This window comes from Setaria viridis, chromosome 9 (genome assembly GCF_005286985.2).
Source record: "Setaria viridis chromosome 9, Setaria_viridis_v4.0, whole genome shotgun sequence".
NCBI classification, from domain to species: Eukaryota; Viridiplantae; Streptophyta; class Magnoliopsida; order Poales; family Poaceae; genus Setaria; species Setaria viridis.
This window is the reverse complement of record NC_048271.2, coordinates 17,893,583-17,911,338: the sequence shown is the minus strand read 5'-3', so window position 1 is coordinate 17,911,338 and position 17,756 is coordinate 17,893,583. Positions and strand designations below refer to the sequence as shown.

The following is a 17,756-nucleotide window of genomic DNA, read 5'->3' as shown; positions in this document are numbered from 1 at the left end:
TTCCTACTAGGTGGACGGTCGAGTGGGATCCCTCCTCGGACGGCGAGGACGAGAATCATTGATGTCATGATCAGCCTCATCGTGACGTCCGCCATCGGGCTAGCTTCCATTTGTTCATTTCCGCTGCTTAAGAACTCTGCAAACTATGGTTGAATTTTGAACCTGATGATGTAATAAATTAATGTACTTGTTTAATTTTGATGATCTCTTGTATTCTCTGGAACCACTCACCTTCGTGTGAGCTATGCTTTCTCGGTCATGTGAAGTGGTTTATCGGATGAAATCCGACGGACTGCCGGGTTAACTTGATTAAAGCGCAGGATCGCGTGTTAGGCGACTTAAATGTGCTTTAGCCAGGTTAATTTGGGCGGTTCCGCCACATAGTTGAAAGCGAAGGGTCTAGTCTCACGCGGGGACACAGGCTGCTAGGACTCTGACGCTATTCGGCAGGCAGCGGCAAGGCCAGGTGCCTGCGTGGTCGAGGGCTGCTTGAAGCGTGGCAAGCGGAGGCAAAGCTGGGTGCCGGCAAAACTAAAGAAACGCGGGAGGGGCACAGGCGAGAAGTTGGATTAACTGGGAAGGGGGCCGCTGACGAGTCGTTTCACAACCCCCGGCGAGTCCTGGTCAGCCGGCGGCGGCGGCTTTGGGGAGCTCTCGCCGGAGTCTGGCGTCAGAACGACTTCCACGGGGTGATTCTGATTGCGCAGCGTCTCTTCCTCCTCCCGTTTCTCCTCGGCTGGCACGAATAACAAGTCAAAATGTCAAATTGGGAAGCTCACGGCCACGCTAGTCTTCTTCGGTTGGAGGAAGAAGAAGAAAGAATCAAACGGGGAGAGAGTAGGCAGATGCTGGGCTGGATCCAATTACGATGGTGTGGCCTGTTTTAAAATATTGGAGGCTAGTTATTAGCGTTCTGCTGTGGGTTGGTATATTTTTGAGGAAATTTTTTTTTGGGACAGCCCCCAATAAATGGTTTGGGGAATAATTTTTTGGAAGTTCTTGGAGTTGCTCTCAAAGGACTTCACGAATTTAAAAGGGGCCATGGCCCATTTTGGCCTTATGTATGCCGCTGTCCTCCGCCACACGGCACGTTTGGTTTGCAAACATTAGCCCATCTGCTGTAAATAAAAGAGTCTTTGGTTACATTACTAAATTCATCGCGGAAAACACTTCATAATATATATACTTTTTATTATTTGACGCGGGAAGAAGTTTGCCCCATATATTTATCTTTTTTATGTACTCAAGGAATGAAATAACCCGATTGTGCCCCAAAAACAACGCCCATTCGTTCCGCACTTGGGAACGCAATGAAGTTCAGCTGAAAAGACCGCGGCGGAGTGGTTCTTATAAAAATACAAGTCAAGTGTTGCATTGGAGATCATGTTAGTGTCCTAAACTACCTACATTTGTAACCGGAAGGTTGGCTCGGTTATTTTGAAATGGACGAACTAGGGATGGGCAGTGCTGTAATCCACCACCTTGCCCACCACTACTACCACCATTTTGACTGTTTCCAAGGCCACCACCATTCTTTACAAAAGAAAAAAAGGCCACCATTGATATTAGAACTTGCAACTGCATAACCTGGTCCCCAATTGTAATTATAGTAACATCACTACTACTAGAGCCAGATCCAGTTTTTCTTGAGTGCGCAGCTGTTCTTTACATGTACGCCATGTGATTTTCCAGTTAGGATCAACAGTGCCAGAGACTTTAAAATTCAGTGAATTTAATGGTATGAGCTCATTGACCTGGTCTCAGGCATGTGTTTTGACTTCCTCAGTTCCTCTCTAGATGCATTGCTACTGTGCCCTACTACCTATGCAGAGTACTTCATCTCTGTACAAGGCTCTGCATATTTTTGCTCCAGTAAGCCATTGCTTTTCTTTTAAGGGTTGCGATGTTACATATTGCTCTGGCATATCAAAGGATCATAGGTGCCGACCGACTACTATTGAGTAATTTCAAACTGTTTGTTAGCAGTCTTTATGAAGGCAATTCCCACTACAAGTTTCATAGGAGTTTTATGTGCATTTAGAACCATTTCCAATGGCGAGTTCCATTTTGCAGTTTTCAAGAGAGACGCATCTTATAAAGAAGTTTGGATTGATGAATGAAACAAGATCCCTCGATGCACAGTATCATGTTCCTGCTGTAAGGTTCCGTTACGAATTTCAGCAGCGATTCTAGAGTCACTAGTAGCGTTGGTGATGTGAACCCGTGAGGTTAAATCCCGATCTTTCGATGAGAGAAGGTGGATAACTCAATTTGAGGATGGAGACGATGTTCACGGCCCAACTACAACCATCCAAGGATGTTGCGCCTTAGCAACCGATACACCACCTCCAATGGTCACCGCGATCTTGTAGAGCACGATCAACCAAACCACTAGCGTAATTCCTGCAAGCAATCGAGGAACAAGTAAGAACAAGTAGAACAAGAAACTAAATTGCAAATATGGAGCTAAAAACCAATCTGAAATCATAAAGTTGGGGTTCTGAATCGAGTAGAACTGATGATCTAGTTGACACACGCGTCTACAAGGAAATAGCAATGGCTAAACTTCCATCTAAACAAAATCCAATCTGTTTGTGGCGGCTATGGTGGTATATGAGAGGGTAGAGGACAACCAGGAGGGTCCTGGTATCGTGCTCCAACCCTAGGACGCGTCCTTATTGAACCCGACTTGATACAAGGTCCATCGGACCAAAATAGGGTGACGCAACATCGTATGCAGAAAATGTCTCTGTAACAAATCGACGATAGTGGCCGCCACAGAAAAGATATGGACATGAGTCCATATCCATATGAAAATAGAATTGATAAGGATTCCATAAAGTACATGAACGCCCCAATCCGAGTCCTTATGCGACCGTGGTGACCGTCACAAGTTAGTGCTATTCTGCAGTCCGAATTCAGCCCCAAAACGTGTTAGATTTGATCTCTTTCTTTCCTTGGGCCAAAAGTGATATGGTGGTCTAGTGGAGAATGTTAGAAATACTTGGACTTGGTCCCAATCAACTTCTTTGATCTTCCATACCTTCCATGTGTGTTTAATACTCTTTTCGTCCACTTATGTATTTCTAAAAATGATAATGAACACATATTATGGTGCAGTATCAATTCATCAAATGTATCAAATATAATCATGAGAAGAATTATTTTACTTTTCAATCAAAAGTTGTTAATGTGATTGTATCAAGCAAGCGATGTTCTTGTCGGTTGGCATTGCAGGTCAGATGACCTCGAAGTCCGCTAAATTGACATGCGTTTTTAGTAATGCTGAATTAGCACTTTAGCAGTACGTAGCAAAACTGGAGCTAGCTAGTAGCATAAGATTGAAACTGGAGGTAGCCAAGACGGGCGGGGAACGGTTGCCGTTTCCGATTCTGATCAAGCAACTTTGTGTACTACTTAATCAGTAAGTAAACGGAGCATCGCCAATGAACTGTCTTCATCGATTATATTGTTCAGGTGTCAGCACGAGCAGCGGTGGGATGGAGTTGACGCCGCAGTTCTGACCAGTTCCACATCGATCGGGCTCGAGCGAGCTCCACTGCGTGCGGCGACCATGCAGCTGCAGACTTCCGATCCGAGTTGGGAACGAAGTCAAGTCAGCCTTGAGCTCGTCCATGCACGCGGGCCGCGTCCGTCAGCTTGCTTTTTTTTTCCAGAGAGGGAGCCTGCTACTCCCTCCGTCTCAAATTACTAAATATATATTATGTCTAATTATGTATCTAGAAAAATCAAAACAAATAGTAATTTGGAACGGAAGAAGTAGTTGTTAACCAATGAGTTGATACGGTTTGAAGAAGAAATCTATTTTTTCGCACATCTGAAAATGCACTATGTTGTGTTTTTCCTCGGAAAGTAGTAGTTAGTTCAGTAGAGAATACAATCCCGGGACTAGTTGGTCGAGCAGTACTAGTGTAACGAATAGTTAGCTATGTTGCTTAGTGAGATGCTACAGTCGGAAAAACGACTACTCCCGGACTTGAGTTGTGAAGTGGTAGCTCTCTTGGCGAAGAATAAATAGTAGGGACAGCAGGTAAAGCAGTTGGGACAGCCAGTGAAGCTTTCGCCCTTGCTTGTCTTGTCCCAAAAGCCAACTCTTTCTTTTAGGCATGCAGGAAAAGCTGTTCCAGGAATACCAACCCCAGCTACTGATTTCTTATAAGCATCCTCTGACCCAGTGAGTAATTTGTAAAGTGCTTTTTCCCCTGTCTCCTATGATACCCGGGTGGCTTATTTGGTATGTGCTAGATGAGGCATCCATAGTAATAGGTATAGTACGAACCCTCTCAGGCTCTAGGTAATGAAATGTGAAATGAATTGGAACAGTTTTAGAATGACTAGTAAATGATACTAATTCATCGCACTACTTTCTTTCTGTCATATACCATCTTGGAAGAATGTAGATTGCAAGGTCATTTCCTGAAGGAGGATTGTACCAGCTCTTCGTCATCATAAATAGCAAACCAATCCTTGTTTATTACTCAGCTTTTTCATTCTATAATTCTTAGTTAGACTGGGAATCAAAATGAAGCAAACCAGACAATTGGCTTAACCCTTCAATCCTATGATGACAACCAGAGTGAACCTTCGGAGCAGCACTTGCACGAACACAAGTTAAGGTAGCATTCTAAGCTTATGAAATTGCCGCTACTTCTCGAAGACCATAGAACGGGCATTCTCCTACCTTGAACGAGATATATACAAATAAAGGATATACCAATTTTGTTTTGGGAAAGCTCTATTGGAAACAGACCTGACTTAGAGATCCCAGCCAGGGTTGTGGGTGGAATTTTAGCCATGTTCAGATACTTATTCATCTGTCAAGCGGTCCTCATTTGAAAATGTTGTCAAGCAGCCATCCATGAAGAAATGACATCAGGAGAGTTACCAGCGAGGATGATATTATCAACATATACAAGCATATATAGAGTGACTTTTCCTGCCAAAACTTCTATAATAAGGCAGGGATTAATCTTCTTTTGAGGCTGAGAATCTGCACCGCTTAAGTAAGTCACTTAGCTTTTTTAACCCAGCTTTAGACGCTTGCTTCGACCCATAGAGAGACTTGAGGAGCTTGCTCACATAAGACGGACGAGTAGGGTTAATGAACCGGAGGGCTTGCTGCATATAAAGCTGCTCATCAAGGCATGTGGAAAAGCATTTTTTATATAAATTTGCTTAATTAATCAACCAATAGAGATAGCCAGAGATAAGCCTGCTTAGAATATCTGCCCGAATGGTAAGCGGTTCGGTAACGGGACTGAATTTCTCATTAAATGAAATTCCTATCTATAAGTTGATGCGCCGCCCTTAGGTTGGGCCAGGCCACAGCCGGGCGGGAGAGTTAGCGCGGGAACAGTAGTTGACAGGCTAAGCCCAACAAGTCCTCGCGTTCGGATGATGGGCTTATACGATTTCCTTGGTATTTCCTGCGGTGAATCATCGACCAATTTTGCTTTCACATGGGTTTGCCGCGGATCACATATGCGATAAATAGTTATATGTGTCGTCCACATGGCTGGTGGAGCGATTTTGGCCCATGTGATACTTTAGGCCCGCTGCTACGCTGAGTATGTTCAGTACAATTGTGGTCCGTTCCGTTTCCCTTTTCTTTCTCTTTCGGGCTGTTGTCTTTTTTATTCGTCCCAATTTGCTAGTTTGTATTTTTTTTCCTTTTCCATTAGGATATGGCTTGAGTTAAATTTTTTCTTTTTTTCATTTTGCTTTTTATTTTATAACACTTTATTATTATTTTTCTTCCTTTTTTAACCTTTTATTTATTTTCATTTTGTATTTTTTTATTCTGTTAATATTTGTAATTAATTATTATATTGTTTTTGTCTAGCTTTTCTTTCTTTATTCTTTTCTATTGTAGTAAATCATTTAATTTATTTTATTTTTATTTCCTATTCTTTTCTTTATATTATTTCTTCTTTTCTAAACTTATTATTATATTATTTTTCCTTTTTTATTACTTCTTTGCCATTGTTTTCTACCCTCTTTGCCTTTTTTGGTCTTGGGAAAACGAAGTACACGACCACGTCTTGGTTTTCTCATCACCCTACTCCTAAAACCGTACATTTGACTGTCATGACTAGTTTATTGTTCAGATAAAGCCGAGCCCTTAACTAGCCTGGTTTGAGCCAAGCTCACTAATGCCATTGGCTATCTTAGACCTCCTTTGGAATGGAGGAAAATTAATGGGAAAACATAGGATTCTAGTTCCTATGAATTTGGTTCCTATAGCAGCCTTTGGTGCATAGGAATGGATCACAGGAATCAAAAGGGAAAGGAATTTTTCCTTTAGTTCTCCTATGGTTGGCTTAGAGGTGAAAATGGTCGGCCTGAACCTTTGGGTCTGAACTCTGAAGACCTAACACGCGAAGCAGGGCTGTTCATTCATACAGTACAAATTTCCTACTGCCAGTTTGGCTGGTTTGGGTTTGAGAAACCTATGAACACCCCTAAGGTCTTGTTCGGTTAATCCCCTTTCCAAGGGGATTGAGGAGGATTGGATGGGATTTTGACTTGCAAGGGATGTAATCCCTCCTAATCTCCTCCAACCCTCTCCAATCCCCTTCAAGTCAGATGTTTTAAATGGCGGGCTAAGTCATTTAGCGACAACTTCTTTCAAAAGCTATAAAAAGCTATAGCGGGATATAGCGGAAGTTATTTCATTTAGCGGTCTTATATAAATATGAACATGCACAGAAACATGGGCGTAAGGAAATTTAATGAATACTATGCATGTCCAGGGCTATATGAGAACATGTCTTCGTGTCTATCACTTCAAAATTAAAGATTACAGTTAGGATTTTGTACCGCTATTATTGTTTTTTAGCAACCAATGAGCTTTTGGGCCTCTAGTATGGAGAAAATAAAGCATTATCAACCCGCATAGTGGAAAATAGGATTAGCGGTGCTAAATAGGTTTCGCTAAGCCAAATAGCGGTGTTTAGCGGAACTAAAGCGTCCTTAGCGGCCATAGCGGAACAATTAGCAATAGCATAGCGTCAGCTCCTTAAAAAAAAAGCTATAGTGGAGCTATAGCGAAACTATAGTTAGCTATTTAGAACTATAGTTCAAACCGAACAAGGCCTAAAGCGAAGGATCCTGTGAGGACCTAACACGCCAAGGACCCTTGCCTATTTCAGGACTACGTGAGACAGTTTGCGTTGAAACGACTGAAATTCTGGATTTGCATCAGTTTGGTACGAGGAACGTTTGCACTCACAGAAAATCCTACCCGTCATGTATTCTCACCTTGGACGTCATCAACCTGCTTGGTGTCTTCCGCTGTTTTTGTCTTGGCGCAGACGCCCCGGGGCCACGAGCCCACGAGTCAGTGAGAACGCGCGTGTTAGCATTAACTTGGACTGACCGAGAGAAACGTGATGTCACTCCCTGTGTCACGTTCCACCTAAACCGCGCTTGCCTACACCTATATAATCCACGGCCATCTCGCAGTGTGGAGCACAGCAAAACTCCTAGAGACAAAAAATCAAAAACACAAGCACCAGAGAGAGAGAGAGACTGTGCCTGCGTGACACCGCGCGAGGGGTTTAATTGAGCCAAGCCAGCAGCAAGCACCTCTACGTCTACGTGGTACGTGCTCCCACTCCCGCAACCACGTCGAGGTAGTCATGGCTGGGGCAGACGCAGGGAACACCTCGCCGCTCCCGCTCGCCGGCCGCGTCGCGCTCGTCACCGGCGGATCCCGCGGCATCGGCCGCGAGGTGTCCTCCCGCCTCGCCGCGCTCGGCGCGCGCGTCGTGATCAACTACGCGTCCAACTCCTCAAAGGCCGACGAGCTCGTCGCGGAGCTCGCCTCCCGCGGGCACGGCGCCGTGGCCGTCCGCGCCGACGTGTCGGACCCGGACGCCGTACGCGCGCTCTTCGACCGCACCGAGGAGGCGTTCGGGTCCCCGCCGCATATCGTGGTCGCCTGCGCGGGCCTCCTCGACACCAAGTACCCGGCGCTCGCGGACACCGCCGTCGAGGACTTCGACGCCATGTTCGCGGTGAACGTGCGCGGGACGTTCCTCGTGTGCCGCGAGGCGGCGAAGCGCATGCCCGCTAGCAGCGGCGGCCGCATCGTGACGTTCTCGTCGTCGATCGTGGGCACGCTCCTGCCGGGGTACGCGGCGTACACGGCGACCAACGCCGCCGTGGAGGCGATGACGAGGATCCTGGCCAAGGAGGTGGCGGCCAAGGGGGTGACCGCGAACGTGGTGGCGCCGGGACCCGTGCGCACCGAGCTGTTCTTGGCAGGGAAGGACGAGGCGTTCCTGCGGAGGGTGGAGCAGGAGTCCATGGGGCGCATCGCCGAGACGACGGACGTGGCACCCGTGGTGGCGTTCCTGGCGAGCGACGCTGCGGCCTGGGTGAACGGCCAGGTCATCAGGGTCAATGGCGGCTTCGTCTAAGCGAGACAGGTGTTCGAATCTGATTCAGAGGTGGCATCGGCCGCGTGCTTTAAAAGTTGAAATTCGAGTGGCGTATGAGTGTTATATAAGTTACTTCTTTTTTGTATTAAATTATGTAACTCTATTTAAGGTATCCTTTTGTCAAGTCTGTAGGGTTTGCTGCTAGTATCAAAATTCCAGTGTTTCGAAGTGCATTGCCTCATAGTTGCACACTACTACTGGGATGCAGTTTCCGCAGATCTTACTATGTCTAGTGAATGGTAGCTTTTCTACACTTTGTATAATGAATAGCAAATACTCTCTTACAATTTCTATCGAGGTTTTAAATCTCCGGCTATAGCGGTACACATAGCCGGAGATAGTTGCTGGGAAGACAAGCCGCTAGGATAACTCAGTTTTGCCGTTATGATTTAGCTACCGCTAATAACTGTACTTAGTCCGCTATAGCCGCAAAATGGGACTACTTTTGTAGCCGCTAAAAGTGCCTTGTTGGGCGAAATCAAGCATGGGTCCATCCAAGTGCTAGCACGCGGCCCACTCATCCAACCGTGTTTGTTTCACAACGATACATGAGGTCCTTGCCGTCATATTGCATCATTTACTAGTTGCTTGGCTCCTAGCTAGTTTGCCTACTGATTGTGTCATTGCGTTTTTTATTGAACTGATGAACATTGAATATGTTCTTGCGTCTATTGATAGTCCACTGGTCATGGAGTCATGTTCTTGCGAACAGAGGAGTGATGGCTAATGAATATGTGAAGTGATTACTGATTTTTGCCCTTTTCTTTCAAAACCGCTAAATGGCTTAGCTAAGCTATAGCCAGCTATAGCTGCTCTTATCTGCTGCAAACTTCAACTGCTAAGAGGCTTAGCCGAGATTTAAATCACTGATTTCTATTAACTCTGATTCTTTAATGTTGATAAAGTTTCCATCCTCCAATTTTCGTACAGTCGGCAAACTTTCTTTCCTCTGTAAAGTGATGATGCAAGACAATTATAGTCAACTTATATGATAGTATTTTCCAGACATTAGTGATTAGTAATCCATCAATCAAGATGTAATAGGATGGGTAAGAAAATATCACAGTATTGAATTGCAAAGTTCCCGTGCATTCACCTACAACTATAATATAAATGTTCAGCTATTTTGTACATGACTTCAGTTCTATTAATTGACTCAAGAATTACTCGTATGTCACCAATGAGCTCATCAATCTGCATTTTATTGTGTTTTCACTCAAAACACGCATATCATTTGCCCACCTAAGTCAAAAGATGCATAGGGCTGGTTACGCTGCTACTTGTTATCATAGATTTCATGAACACCAAAACAAAAGGGAAAATAAAAGGGATATGTGAGTATGAGCAGTGGGAGTCTCAATTGTTTTCTGGAATGCCATCGACTTCTCACACCTCAATCTCTCACTAGAAGCAAGCAAGCAAGCACGTCTATTCCTCTCCGCAGAGAAAAAAGAGAGCGCACAAAAGGAATTAGAGTGGGAGTCTGGGGAGCAGAAACGAAAGCTAACCTTTGTATTCGCGCAAAGTAGATTCAGATCACTGGTAGCAATGGTCAACGAGTGGAGTGCAGCGGTGGGGACTCCATCGATGCTGCCGCCAGCCTGCCATCATTGATATCGCCAAGACGCCAATGGTGCTTTACGAGCGTGCTTGGATTGAGGCAAACATGAGCCAAGCCAATATTTGGCCGTTGACCATGGCTGGAGGTGTTTGGATGGCTGCTGTGATTTGGCAGGCCGCTGTTCAGGCAACCCAGCGCATTTCATTTTTCAGCCATGCATGGCCAAATCGTGGCAGCCCATTTCGTGGCCGGCCGGCCAATCTGATTTGGTAGTGCAGGTATAGGACAAATCCAAATGCGCCCTGGTGGCGACGGGCAAGTCTCTTGCATGCGTTAGGGGCTTTTTGGCGGAGCTCCAGTATGCTGCAGCTTCTACTCGAGCACTGTTATGATATTGTAGCGTTACTGTTCATAGGTGAACTAAGAAACACCTGAAGCGAGTGGGAGACCACAATTTTTTGCTTCACCAGTTCCGGCTTCTCGGACATTACAGTAGTGCTACGTGGTGGAGTCAGAGCTAGGTGAAGTTCCAGAAAAAGGAAGCGACAAATATTAGAGGCCTGATTGGTTGACTGGTTTCAGCCTGACCAGGCTCTCGGCATGTGACTTCCACGTGATTGGTTGCCTACCCTAGCGGCCGAGCCAACCCCCGTGAAGCAAGATGCGCCTCCTAGCCAGACCTGCTGGAAACGCATGAATCGAGCATTTTCGTTGGGTCAGGCCGGCACGAGCACACGAGTTGCATGAGTGCAGAGAGAAGCGGTGCAAGGTCAGCTCATGCGCCCAGATAACCAATCAGCTTCTCTGCTAGTTATGCTGCATACGCGCAGGCAACCAAACAGTGGACATTTGCATGGTAATAGCGGAGAGGGTGTGGCACACCGGTGCGATGCAAGGATGGGGCGTGCGGAAACCAATCAGACCCTAGATGGGTTAGATGGGTGGGCTGCAAAAGGGTGGCCTGCAAAACAAGTCCAACCCGTGGATGCTATTCGTTTCGTGGATTGGATCGGGTCGACATATGTGCTATCCATGCACAGGCCTAAACACGGGCCTGAACAAGCAAAAGGGAACACACACACCGCCCAAAACGAAGAAAACGGGGCGGCACTGCGGCAGTTGCCAATTCAATCTACCGAAACAGAGTTGTGGAAGGACAGACCGACAGAGGCCATGGAGAGCTCGCCGCCCACCATCACCATCCAGGTCAAATTCGCGGGCCGGACCATCCCCGTGGAGGTTCCGGCCGCCGCGACCACCGTGGAGCTGAAGCGCCTCCTTCAACCGCTCACGAACGTCCTTCCCCGCGGCCAGAGGCTTGTCTGCAAAGGCACCGATGCCCCAACCCTTGTCACCTACTGAGGGCGCCGATTCTCTCCGGTAGTTACTAATCCTTACTCCCTCGCGCTCGCAGGAAAAGTGCTTCAGGACGCCGCGAGTCTGAGCTCGATGCAGGTGGTGGGCGGATCCAAGGTCATGCTCATCGCATCGCAGGGTCTCCATCAGGGGGTACGACATCAACCTCCTCGATCTGAACTAATCTGTTTCCCGGTTGCTGTGTTTTGTGTGATTATGTGTCTTTAGACGTTTAGAATTGAATTCCTTTGAGTAGGGTGCAGTGATTAAACATGTGCGAAGGTTCGATTTAGTGCTGTGCTCAGGACTGCTAGATGGGAATGGGAGAAGATCTGAAGTTTAGTTGTTAAACCTGTAGAGTGTGTCACCCATCACCTGTAGAGTGTGTCACCCATCATGAGGTAACTGCCTTTATTTCACCATTTGGATGTCTTTTCTGTGAATGTTTGGGGGTAGTGTAGTCACATATTCTACCATGGAAGTATCGCAATGCTGATAATGTTTGAAGGGAGGAAATGGAAGCAGGGTACACATGTCATTCTTATGTATTTGATACAACCTACTTCTCTGTGCCTACTCTCAAATAGGATGGCCCCATCACAAAGAATAGCAGCAGTTCGGCAACAAGTGTAACAAGAACCTTGAATGTTAAGGAACGTCAGACACAAAAACCAGAGGCAGTTGTTGGCAAAAGCCGAGCTGAGCGGTGGAAATTAACAGGCGTTGTTGCGCTGCATGATTGCGACTTGAAGGTATCTGGTTATTTGAACTACCTTTATAACGATCCCGTGAATGCATTCTAGCATAGGATAATTGCGATTTTAATTTTTGGGAGCTACCATATCTACCATAGTCAACGAAAGTGCTCCATGTATATTGGTTGCAAAGAAATATGTCTCATGATTCTTACTGCCTTTGTACTAGGCATCCCCTACATGAAAATAGTCTATTAAAGTATTTGCTTGAACTTTTGTAAATTGCTGGCCATGATTAGCAGTCTGACTTGTGTGTCGATGCTACTATTCCCTGAGCATATCACCATTCACTACTTCCAGCCATATGGAGCTTGAAGATATTAAATTGTTATTCCTTATTTTCTCATCATAATCTATACATTTAAACATAAGTAACACTCTTTTGTGGATGTTTTTCCCTATAGGCAGTGCCAGAGGAAGTCTGGGGTTGTGGCCCCTCAGTACGAATACTAGATGCCAGCAACAACTGTATCAAGGAAATTCCGCATAAAATCTCTGCTCTTAAATCTCTAAATGTAAGTATTCTTTCACACTGAGTGAGTTGGGTTGTTTTCTGCTTCCACAAGGAACTATAATTGTAAATAAACTTATAAGTGATATAATTATATATTGCAGAAATTACTCCTAACTGCCAATGATATAGATGATGAGAACATCAGCTGGGAGGGTCTATCATGCCTTCAAAAATTATTAAACTTGTCTTTAAGCCAGAACCGGTAGGTCAAACTCAGCCAATTACTCTTGTCTTGTGATTCATAGTAATCTATGAATCATCTGTGATGTTGCCGGTAGATATAAAGAATTTCTATAAGTAGGTTCTCGAAAATTAGTTTTGCTCATGATTCTTAGTGTTGCTTTAACTTGCCGACTCTGAAGATTGATATTGACCTAGAATCAACAAATATCATATGTTGAAAAAGAAGAGATATTGCATATTAAATCTTATGGCTTATAGTTTTTTCTTGACGTTTGTAATATAATCCCAGAGGTGTTAAATATATCTCAGTTGTTAATCTGGTGCTGCTTGACTTCATGAATTTTGAGGTTAAATGGGATGATGTCAGCTTAAAGGCTACATTTTAAATTTGAATTGTCTATTGAACTGCTAAATCTCGTGACCTCACATTTGTTTTCACCTATCTATTTGCCAACATCATTTATACAAATTTTTTAGTTAACTCTCTGCCACCAAGATGCATGTAAATGACCACCTACATACAAAAAGGGGATATTCCATGGTTTTCTTTAAGAATGCAATATCTCTTATCTTCTCAATGTTATCTAACATGATCTCCAACATGCATATTTTTGGTGCACATGGTAACAAGATAAGTGATTATTCACTTTTTTTTTGTTAATCTTGCAGGCTGGTTAGCTTGCCATCGACTTTGGGCTCACTGACTTCTCTGCATGAACTTCGTATTGCAAACAACAGACTTGATAACTTACCTATTGAAATAGGATCACTGAAGCATCTCCAAATTCTGATAGCAAATAATAATAGGTTATCCTAGAACTCACCACTTGTTGGCTTGCAGCACCTTACTAAGCTCTTCCACATTTTGACATGTTTATTTCATACTTTTGTTATTCTATCTACTGCTAAACAAATGCTTTCGGTCGAGAAGAGATACAAGATTGCTGAGATGCGTGATCATCGGAGACTGGCATTGCTTGTCAGTTATGTTTAGGATTGAAATAACCACGTCTGGATAGAGTGATAGATCGGTGCCCTGACTTTGACACTAGTCTGATGACAGCTGTTTTTGCTAGTGCCCATTCTATTTTTAGTACAATTTTGGTTGTATTTATGTAACCCAAGAATGCTTTTTTTACACATAAAAAAGGGAATAAAACATGGTAGGTTTTGTTTTTAGCACATGTCTTAGCTAATGTACACATACTGGTAGGTTGTGACTGGTTCTAAATAGAAAAAAGTTGGTACAGGGAGAAGAGAACATCTTTTGTCCCCAATTTTTTTCTGTAGCTTCTTATGGGAACTACAATAGTAATACTTTGTGAAGGAAAACTTATGCTTTATGGTGAATGCGATATTTGACTTGTTTTCACTTGTTGGCAGGATAACTTCATTGCCTTCATCTATAGGAGATTGTGAATCTCTCACCGAGGTATGTTCTTTCTATCATATATTACCTGTTTCTGCTTCATATGTTTTTCAGAAAACTATTTTGAACACATAACTATTTTGAGTTTGCATTGGCAGTATATATCACCCAAATCTTGAATTCAGGTTGACTTGTCATCAAATCTCTTAACTGAACTGCCAGAAGCCTTTGGGAAGCTTGGTAATCTCAAGGTGTGTGACTTTAGCTATATGCAAGAAGCCTTTGCTTTCTAAGATGATATGTCATCACTAACCTCAAATGAAGAGCTGAAGTAACTAATGCAGTATCTTAAGTTAATAATATTGCAAAGTCCCATTGTCAGATTGAAACAATGTTCACATGATAGAAGACACCACGGCATATTCATTGTCCAACTGCAACAACATTCACATTGCTGGTCAATAAATGAATATGAGTTATCAGTCTAGTAACCCAATTCTGAGTAGTATAGGGTTATCAGTCTAGTGGGTAGTAGCATCTCCTTAAGATGCATGATATGCTAGATGGCATGGATAATTTCTGCATGCCATTTTGTGGTGTCATTGAACATCTGTTCTCAGTATATCATCCACAGGAATGGGTTAAATCTCTTGGATATAATTATTTCATTACACCTATTAGCGTGGATAGATTTAATTTTACTTTGCTGTAACATCTCTATCACGCTTCTTCTGCCTTTTGTATTGTTTTGTTGAAGGAAATGTTTATTTTCCACTTATGTTGTGCTACAGATTTGTTTTCATTTTGCTTGAGTGATGACTTATATTCTGTTACTGTTGCACTGAAGCGAGCATCGTGTAATGTTTTTTTATATGAAATACCTTTTCCCAACAGGTTTTGCATCTAAGGAACAATGGTCTTACATCCCTGCCTTCGACCCTATTCAAAAAGTGTGTGCAGCTTATTACACTTGATCTCCACGGCACAGAAATAACGAATGATATTCTTCGGCAGGTACCATTTCCTTATGAGTCATGTCTGCCCGTGTGTGCGTGCATGTTATTCCTTCACACTTTGTTGTAGTATGTATTCTTTGTTGCCATCATTACCCTAAATGTGTACCTTGTACCATCATTTGTACTGGTGGCATAGTAGCTACTTGCAGTTTTTGTGTATTTATCTCAATTTGACAAGTATAGCACTTGTGTGTAGAAGAAGAATTTTGCTGCACCTAGTTTGGTATTGTGCTCTGACCTCTGATACATTTTCCAGTGCTAACATCAATTTCACATGTTCCGATTTCCAAACAGGTGGAGGGGTGGGAGGAGTTCGACGAGCGTCGGCGGCAGAAACATCAGAAGCAGCTAGACTTCCGTGTAGGCTCATCTGGTGTGTTCGATGAAGGCGCTGATGATGATAACATGCGTAGATAATTTCTTGACTGTTGTGAGCAAGATCGTCTGCTCTGCATCTGGACTGGGTTCCAGATAAACCGTACAATTCAGAACTGGGTTTCAGAGCTTGAGATGAAAAACTTTGTTACTCAGAGTCACAGACAGGACATATGTTCTTAAGAAATGCATGGCACTGCTGAATATTATTGTAGCACTCAGCCTAGACCCAAAAAAATGCCATACAGTGAACACGCCAGCATACCAGGATGGCAGGATCTTAGGAACCCTTTGCCATATCCCAATTCCCAACCCTTGCCATACCAGCGCACTCACGCGACGCCGCCGTTGACCCTTATTACCTGGCCGTTCACCCAGGACGAGGCATCGCTCGCCAGGAACGCCACCACGGGCGCGATGTCCGTCGTCTCGGCGATGCGCCCCATGGAATTCTTGGCCACCCTCTCTATGAACGCTTCGTCCTTGCCCGCCAGGAACAGCTCCGTGCGCACGGGCCCCGGCGCCACCACGTTCGCCGTGATCCCCTTCGCTGCCACCTCCTTGGCCAGGATCCTCGTCATGGCCTCCACGGCGGCGTTGCTCGCCACGTACGCCCCGTACCCCGGCGGGAGCGCGGCGACCGTCGTCGACGAGAACGCCACGATGCGCCCGCCGCTGTGGGGCGGGATGCGCCGGGCGGCCTCCCGGCACACCAGGAACTTGCCGCGCGTGTTCACCGCGAACGTGGCGTCGAAGTCCTCGACGGCGGTGTCGGCGAGCGCCGGGTACTTGGGGTCCAGGATGCCCGCGCAGGCCACCACGATGTGCGGCGGGGAACCGAACGCCTCCTCGGCGCGGTCGAAGAGCGCGCGCACGGCGTCCGGGTCGGAGACGTCCGCGCGGGCGGCCACGGCGCGGAGGCCCCGCGATGCGAGCTCCGCGACGAGCTCGTCGGCCTTGGCCGGGTTGGAGGCGTAGTTGACCACGACGCGCGCGCCGAGCGCGGCGAGGTGGGACGACACCTCGCGGCCGATGCCACGGGAGCCGCCCGTGACGAGCGCGACGCGGCCGTCGAGCGGGAGCGGCGCGGTGGAGGTGGACGCTGCGGCCATGGCTAGCGGCTCACTGGCTTGCTGATGTCGTCGCGGTCCGGCGGCGAACTCTGTGTTTTGTTTGTGTGCCTTGTGTTGGGCGCGAGTTTCACTGTGCTCCAATTGCGAGTCGGCCCTGGGTTTAAACAACAAAGGTTGGGGAGGTGCTCGGACGTCACGGCTCTCGTCAGAGGCAGCATGGAGTGTCAAGAATTCTCGGTCCGTGTGGAGGCTGCGATCGCTTCTTTTAAAAAAAAAGTGACACGTGATCGCATCGCTTAAAGGGGGCGTTTGATCTTCACAGGTCTGGTCCAAGTCATATCAAATCTTTGAAGGCTAATTAGAGAGGCTAAATCTGAGTTAATTATGAAACTAATTACACAGGTGGAGGCTAATTCGCGAGACGAATCTATTATGCCTAATTAATTCATGATTAGCACATATTTACTGTAGCATCATATTGTCAAATCAAGAACTAATTAGGCTTAATAGATTCGTATCGCGAATTTTAACCTTCGTCTGTGCAATTGGTTTTATAATTAATTTTATAATTAATCTATATTTAATACTCCTAATTAGTATTTAAATATTTGACTAGGAACTTTAGTTTAACTAAAGAACCAAACATCCTGAATAAAAAACAAAAGTAGACTGCCTCGCGTGATGACGTACGTGATGAGAGTACAAACAGAAGAGGGGAGCTGGACGGTTGGCGAATACTGAACAGATCGAGCAGAGTTAGCGATCATTTTTCTAGTGGAGGTTGACTGGAAGGACGACAAGAGACTTAAAAAACGTTTCTGATGTAATGGGCATAGTTGTGTCCTTTCTTTGCTGTAAGATGCCGAACAGGCTAGTTTGATCAAGGATTGAAGAGCAGAGGTGGAACAAAAAGCTGAGATAGACATGTGTGTATGTAGATACATACATGTGAATTAACTTAACAGCATAGTGATACAAAGTTGTACCAAATACTTACTATCACGCTGGTGCTCGCAAACTTCGTGATAATATCCATACACTGGCTGTCAACGTAGGCAGGTAATCTCCTGTATTCGTTTCGAACAAAAT

At 45.2% G+C, this 17,756-nt stretch overlaps 3 protein-coding genes across 3 annotated transcripts; 2 read left to right on the top strand and 1 right to left on the bottom strand.

The window, feature by feature from the left end:
* Nucleotides 1–7,477: 7,477 nt before the first annotated feature.
* Nucleotides 7,478–8,756, top strand: LOC117839535 (NADPH-dependent aldehyde reductase-like protein, chloroplastic). Its single transcript, XM_034719884.2, has one exon. The coding sequence runs from the start codon at nt 7,662–7,664 to the stop codon at nt 8,442–8,444; it is 783 nt and encodes a 260-aa protein (XP_034575775.1). The 5' UTR covers nt 7,478–7,661; the 3' UTR covers nt 8,445–8,756.
* Nucleotides 8,757–11,118: 2,362 nt separating this feature from the next.
* Nucleotides 11,119–15,808, top strand: LOC117839352 (plant intracellular Ras-group-related LRR protein 8). Its single transcript, XM_034719663.2, has 10 exons — nt 11,119–11,356; nt 11,441–11,535; nt 11,970–12,134; nt 12,542–12,652; nt 12,753–12,853; nt 13,504–13,641; nt 14,218–14,266; nt 14,389–14,454; nt 15,098–15,217; nt 15,514–15,808. The coding sequence occupies exons 1-10, from the start codon at nt 11,200–11,202 to the stop codon at nt 15,634–15,636; spliced, it is 1,125 nt and encodes a 374-aa protein (XP_034575554.1). The 5' UTR covers nt 11,119–11,199; the 3' UTR covers nt 15,637–15,808.
* LOC117839353 (NADPH-dependent aldehyde reductase-like protein, chloroplastic) lies at nt 15,725–16,846 on the bottom strand. The gene has a single exon (XM_034719664.2). It carries the CDS (start codon nt 16,704–16,706, stop codon nt 15,927–15,929), a length of 780 nt encoding a protein of 259 aa, XP_034575555.1. The 5' UTR covers nt 16,707–16,846; the 3' UTR covers nt 15,725–15,926.
* Nucleotides 16,847–17,756: the final 910 nt, after the last annotated feature.